Genomic DNA, 7,004 nt, shown 5'->3' with positions numbered 1-7,004 from the left:
GATCGGATCAGCAAAGCGTGTTTTGGAATATTATGTTTTTGTTGCTGCAAGTGCTTTTTATGCAGTTTTTGCAAAGCTATATGTGGAAGGAAACTGTGACCGAGGACAAGCTGATGGCATAAGATGTAAGTACAACTCCTCCGGTTTCATATGCAAAAAAACATTATTGCGCTAGCTCACGTGGTTGCAGAGCTACCGGGATTTAAAAATAGTTACGCAAAACAGAGCGTGCTGCTCTGACCGGCTTCAAAGGGTTAATACTGCTGTAAAAAGCACCCACAGCACAGTGTACGCTGAAGCCTCAAGTGGCCATTTGAGGAACTGCATGTCTGCGATGTTTATGTTTTTATATGCTTGTGTTTGTTTTTCAGTCTCCCACCAAAGCGGTGTACAACGCCAGGCACTGGACATTGGAGAGCGAAGAAGAGCCCCCTCCACCTTTCTTCGCGCGATCACAGACGGCTCCCGTAAGTCTCGCTTTCAGACCAAACATTCGATTTTCAAAATCGTCAAAAACAAAGCAGCTGCAGCTTACTCATGTCAACCTTCCTCCGTCTCCAGGCCTCAGCCTCGGCTGGAGGCTCCAGTAAGGAGCCCTCTAACTCTCAGAAGGACGATGGTGTGTTCAAGGCTCCGCCCCCTCCTCCAAAGGTCACAAAGTGCGTCACTGTCCCTACAGATCCATACCAGGACACCGTCACTGCACTCAAGTGTCACAAAGAACATAAAGAGGTGCACAGAAAATGTTCTCCTTGAGCTCCCTCCACATCACGCTGAAGAAACACCAGAAACATCAACATGTCTCTCATTGTGCTTTGCAGCTGTACACAGTCGTCCAACACGTGAAGCATTTCAACGACGTGGTGGAGTTTGGGGAAAACCAGGAGTTCACCGATGACTTTGAATACCTAGCTACTGGTTTGAAGAGCGGACAGCCTCTCAACACGCGATGCCTTAGGTGAGAGTAGGGATGGGTATCGTTTAGGTTTTATCCGATACCGGTGCCAAACCGGTACTTTTGAAACGGTGCCGGTGCTTAAACGGTGCTCAAACCGGTGCTTAAAGAATGGAGAACACAAAATTGGTCCAAAAACCTCTCATGTTCAGCTGTTTTTTTGTAAAAAGATAACAATGTTAGCCTTTTCTGCAGCTATGGGGCATATATGGTATCACTCTTGGCAGGAAGCAGCTTAAACAATGAAAAAAACACAAACTTTGTCCAAAAACCTCTCATGTTTAACTGTTTCCCACTTTTTCTTTGGTCATTTTAGCCTTTTTGTCCAGGGTGAAGGGAGTATCTGCCATCAAACAAGAAGACAGCTGCATGTAGCTATGATGGTGTTTGCTAGTTCACCTTACATGCATTAATGTAATAACGTGGTTAGCCTACTCAACGTAAATTACACACGAACAACATTAAGCTACTCACGCAGAGAAGAACGGCTGCTGCTGCATCATCATCCTCATCATTTCTGCTACACTGGCAGGGCTAGGGGCCAGGACTCTCCTCTTCGGGTTTTTGGGGGATGTTGCTAACTCCGGGTCGATAACAGGCACCACACCCGCAGTAGATGTGCTCGGTGTGAGGTCTCGCAGCAAGCTATCAAATACGGCGCATTTCTCGGCTTTTAAAAAAACGCTACGCGTCGCCAGGTGTTTCATCAGATTTGAGGTGTTACCTCCTTTGACAGTATCACAGTATCAGCTTAAAGCACTTGTTGCAGCTGCTGAGTTTGCATCTTTTGCTGTGAAGTACAGCCAGACTTTGACCTTCACCTTGGGCATTTTTAATCTGTAGCTCTGCTCTAAAAGAACGTACGTACCTGGACCCGCCTACTATCCTCGGAAACGTAAAATGATTGGCTAGAATCAAAGTGTATCACAGCTCAGGAAAAAAAAAAAGCACCGAAATGTGCGCTGCTTTTCGGTCTGGTTACTACCGTTTATGTCAGAACCGGTGCCATCATGGCCCCGGATACCGGTACCCATCCCTAGGTGAGAGTCTCCACGTTCCATGGGAAGTTAAAATTTTCCCATATTCCAACAACAGTCCAACAGCCAGTGATTACAGGTGATATTTACAGCCCTCGTACACTCACGTTCTGGTGATAAACAATACAAATGAGATGAAACCAGCTGTGGAGGTTGCCTCGCAGTGTGTAACACGTATCAGGGTTCAGATTTTGGAAGTGGGATATAAAAGTGTTTGAAATTTGGGATGAGCATCGGGGCGCTAATGAAGGAGGCGGAGCGATACAGTTTCAACATTCACACTTAAAAACACTCATTTTGTGTGGTTGTTATTTTGTGTTGATGTTCTGTGTTGTGTCTTTAGTGTGATCAGCCTGGCTACACGCTGCGCCATGCCCAGCTTCAGGATGCACCTCAGGGCCAGAGGGAAGGTGGCTCAGGTCTTCAAAACGCTCAACGATGCCCCCCAGCACCCGGTGAGCATCAGCAGCTGAGCTCTCAGCCACAGACTCAGTGCTCTTCACTTTTGTTATTTGTTGTTTTACATCCAAAATTCAGAATTTGTTGTTTAACAGAATGAACAAATAATTTGGTGCGAGCTGATTCTGGGTCAGGTTAGTGAGTAAATACGCTGAAATCCAGTGTCTGTAATCTGGAAATAGAGCTGAAGGAAGTTTGAGAACAACAGTAAATAATTGAAAGTTTCTTTTTCTGTCTCCTCTGCAGAACTTGGCTCTGTGCACAGCCTCTCTCATGTACATCCTGAGCAGAGACCGGCTCAACATGGATCTGGACCGCTCCTGCCTGGACCTGATGATCCGCCTGCTCGAACTGGACCAGGACCAGGGGGGCGGGAACGGGGCGGACTCCACGGTCCATTTCAGTGCCAAGGAGATCGCCAAAATAAAGGAGAAGATCAGGAAGCTGTGCGACACGGTGCACAACAAGCACCTGGACCTGCAGAACATCACGGTACACAAACGCACGCGCGGCGACGGGTTTATTTTGAGGGCGGAAAAAGCTTTGAGCGATTATTTCGACCGCTCCAGTCGGGGTGACTCACAGACTCCCACGTGTGTCAGGATGTTTCTCACAGATCTGTAGAGCTGAGCCAGAAAAACACAAAAATCAACTTCTACAACCGCAGGAAGCGCCCGCGGTGTTAAACGTGTGAAGTGATACTTGAGTTTAGATTTAAGCTCCTGACTCCTCCTCTCCCTACAGACGGGTCATTTGGCCATGGAGACGTTGCTGTCTCTGACTTCGAAACGAGCAGGTGACTGGTTCAAAGAGGAGCTGCGGCTGCTGGGAGGACTGGACCACATCGTAGACAAAGGTAGACCATTACACACAAGTCCAGCAGAAAGAGGAAAACTGTCGAGCGTTTCGTTTCTCACCTCGTGTCCTTGTTTCGGTTTCTCTGCCCACAGTGAAGGAATGTGTGGATAACCTGAACCAAGAGGACGATAAGGAGAAGCTGGTGTCGTCTTTGTGGGGGGCTGAGAGGTGTTTACGCGTGCTGGAGAGTGTAAGTGCCAAATGAGAAAAGACATGACAGGGTTTTGTTTTTAAACTCCACTTGTGTTCTCTTTTATAAGCCTGTGAGGCTCAGAGTGAAATGTAATTGGAAATAAAAACAGCAACAAACACACATTATTACTTTGGTGCCAAAAACAGAGAATATAAAGTAACAAAGTCGTTCAGTTAAACTCGGCTGGTGCGAACAGGCGAGGACGTTTGAGCCGACATGCTTCCTTCGCTGGGAGACATGTTTGTTGTTCTACACAAAGACAGAAATTCAATTATGGGAGGGGGAAGTGAACTGTGAGGAAACCTTATTAAAGTTTTACAATTATCTTCGGGCCTGCTGACGTCCACTTGCTCAAATGTTTTGTACCAGTGGCGACCGCGACGAGCAGACCGCCGACTACAACCGCTCAGCTCCCTGAGTGAATCCTTTTGAATAGTTTTACACCCCTGTGCCCCTCCCGATCACATAGTACGACCACGTTAAATCTGTAGTGTTTATTTATTTATTTATTTATTTACAGCCGAGCCAGAAAGCACCAAAAAGTTTGGTCTGGCCAAAAACATCCAAACAACATAAATGCCTCCTTTCCTCTAGCACCTGCTCTGCTCGGCTCCACTCGCCTCTGCTAGTTTTCTGTTACGACTGAGTACCACTTAAATAGGGTGCTGTTGCTATAGCAACGCAGACCAAAAGCCCCGTACCGTCACGGCAATGGAGGACGCCGAGGTCCATCAGTGCTGGACCATGGCACTGGTTTGCGTGCGGTCATTTCCCTCGTCGTTTGGGGGTTTGATTCTTGCGGAGTCGCCGCTCTCATCTAGTGATGTCACTCCCTGGCCAATCAGCAGTTTGCTGTCTGTTTATTGCATTCTCAGCTTGCTTGGAGCCCCGCCTGAGCAGATACCAAAACCACTGTCTGGCACCAGGCTTTACCACCTAATGAGCAGCGCTAAAAACCAAGTCAAGCCAAGCTGAGTAGGTACTTGTGGAAAAGAGGCTTAAGATGATACTGATGAAGATTTAGGTTCTTCCTAGCTAGCATAAAACTACTGGTTCTTTTGAACCATCAATGAGCTATTTGCTGACTTTGATCGTACAGCCGGGGCAGTTTGATTAGACGTGGAGGTCTGGGTCCCACCCGCTCAGTCACACTGAAGCTTCTGTCAGCTTCTGCTCGTCGTCACGTTTCCCAACATGTTTGTTCAGAAAAGGTTTAACAATTGTTTTGATGTTTGAAAATCAAAACCATCGCTCAATGTGACAGTTGGCTTGAACGTGATGATGGTGTTTCAAACGTATTCTGTTTGGAGAAGCGTCCTCACACTGGAGCAGAGAGCCAGGGTAACAATATGAAGTTAAATTCATCACTTGAGTGATATGGTGCTCTCCTGCTGACTGTGTGTTTGCACTCACAGGTGACCGTCCACAACCCCGAGAACCAGAGCTACCTGATCGCCTACAAGGACTCGCTGCTCATCATCTCTTCTGCAAAGTGAGTGATTACACACCCTCCTCCCCCCTGATGTGTTCGATGTGGAGCCGCTCGGCTCTGTGTGCTTAGATTCAGCAGTTTTTATCAGGTGGCACGTCTGCTGAAAACTTCTTTGTACTCGCTGTTTTGTTGCCTTTTCCTCTTTTATCATCTTTTTGTGCCGTTCAAGTCGTGTTTCTGAGCACGAAAGCTCTCCACTGTTATTGTGCAAATCAGTAAATGTGGTGATGTAACAGCAGAATCTTTAAACCCGGTCACACTGAGCCCAGATTACCTCAGCTGCTGTATATCCTGTGTGTGTCATCGCAATCATCTTTTTGTTGCTTCATTTCCTGGTTGTGACATCCTGTCAGTCACAGCGGTGACCTTTGGACCCTGACCCCTGCTGTCAGCAGGGGTCAGGGTCCGCTTTGGCTCCGCTTTGGTCTCTGTTCATTCTTTAATTTTAGTCGTCGAGGTGTTCTGATTCATACAGACAGACGGTTTATTTTATACATTGGTTGAATTTAAGTATAATTCATACTTAATAAACAAAGAAAACTTATTAGTGAGCTTCCTCAAACTCTAAGTAAATTAATTTTACAGCTGGCTGTGTCAGCGCTGCTGCCTACAGCAGTGAAATGCTCTGTTTTGTATTGAAGAATGAACAGTTAAAAACATTTCTGTCCTGTGACGTCTGATTTTCCAACAGCTTTCCAGGTTTTAAATGTACGACCGGCACAAAGTGCTTTCCTGGTCTTTATGACCACTTTACACTTCACATTCACACCTCTGGCCACGTTGCACCAGTGAATGAACCGGTCGAGTGAGCACCTGACGTCAGCCCAGCGTCGGGTCCCTCTGCCGGTAAACTGAAGCTCCTCTCAGCTGCAGAACGATGCACGGATCTCTGTACTCGCTGTTCATCGAGTAAAACTCCAGCATCTGTCGCGCTGAGTTAATTTACCTTCTCGCTCCTCCTGCGTCCTTTGTGTGACCGGACCTTCGCCCTCTGCAGAAGGTCTGCAGCGAGGGTGGGGGTCGAGGCTGATGAGGATGAAGGTCGAACGGCTCGACAAAGAGCTGCTGTTCCCTCGGGCGGGTGACACAGGCCTCAGTCTGAGCCTTCAGCTGTCCGCTGCGCTAACTCGATTAACCCCAGAAACTGCGGGGTGAGTGGGAGAGCGAGCACCGCCATCTAAACTCTCTCTCTCACAGACACGCAGCTGAAACTGTGAAGTTACTCTCACACACTCCAACAGTGTTTACTCTTCATCACTCACTCCTGTTTTCCTCCTCTTCCTCCTGACTCGTCCTGGTTCCCGCACACGCTGCCCTCATTGTTTCAAACCAAACTCGACCCTGAGCTGCTTTGAGACTTTCAGCTGTCTGCAGGATTAATTTAATAAGCCCCGTAACAACCCCATCTCTCTCTCACACACACACACACACACACACACACGTCCTGTTGCTTATTGACGAGCCTCGTCTGCATCTGGACACAAACGCATCACTCTGTTAAATTAAGCAGAGCGAAATGTAAAAGTTGTGAATATGAAGCCTGTCACAGAGCGCCCAGCTGTGCTGCACCCTCTCCTCCTGACCCGACTCATTGCTGATAGAATTATCATGCAAAGGAAGTTAATGATGCTCCTTGTTTTATTTTTGCCTGCACTTGTTGTCTTGACTGTATTTCACTGTAAATGAACCAGAAGAGTGAAAGCCCAGCTTAAGGCCAGAACTCTGATGGAGCACCTCTGAGCTGCAGCGAGACAATGAATGCAATGAGCTTGTTCAGTCCTAGTGTCGGTTCCACGCCCCATAAATGGGACATTTAAGGCATAAACTCTGTGTCGGAGCAAACCTGCTAACAGTGCCGTCTGTAGCGTGTTTTAACAGATGGATGTAGCCACCATACAGTCACATCTTTGACCCCTTTTTGTCTCTGTTAGTATTTTGGTCACAATCATGTTGGGTTTTCCACCCAGAGGCACTTAGCTGAGCTTGTTCATCACACAGATAACTGCTAAT

The 7,004-nt window shown here is 47.3% G+C and overlaps 1 protein-coding gene across 1 annotated transcript in view; it reads left to right on the top strand.

Annotated features, from left to right (window-relative positions):
* The window catches only part of LOC146512094 (wings apart-like protein homolog), a 36,270-nt gene that overhangs the window by 21,175 nt on the left and 8,091 nt on the right, over window positions 1–7,004 (top strand). The window contains exons 6-13 of the mRNA XM_085170468.1: window positions 372–467; window positions 562–732; window positions 822–958; window positions 2,336–2,447; window positions 2,698–2,943; window positions 3,196–3,307; window positions 3,402–3,499; window positions 4,918–4,994. Coding sequence (XP_085026594.1) covers window positions 372–467; window positions 562–732; window positions 822–958; window positions 2,336–2,447; window positions 2,698–2,943; window positions 3,196–3,307; window positions 3,402–3,499; window positions 4,918–4,994 — 1,049 coding nt within the window. The remainder of the gene's footprint in view (window positions 1–371; window positions 468–561; window positions 733–821; window positions 959–2,335; window positions 2,448–2,697; window positions 2,944–3,195; window positions 3,308–3,401; window positions 3,500–4,917; window positions 4,995–7,004) is intronic.

Source organism: Neolamprologus multifasciatus, chromosome 8 (genome assembly GCF_963576455.1).
Source record: "Neolamprologus multifasciatus chromosome 8, fNeoMul1.2, whole genome shotgun sequence".
Lineage (NCBI taxonomy): Eukaryota > Metazoa > Chordata > Actinopteri > Cichliformes > Cichlidae > Neolamprologus > Neolamprologus multifasciatus.
This window is presented reverse-complemented; position numbering and strand designations above follow the sequence as displayed.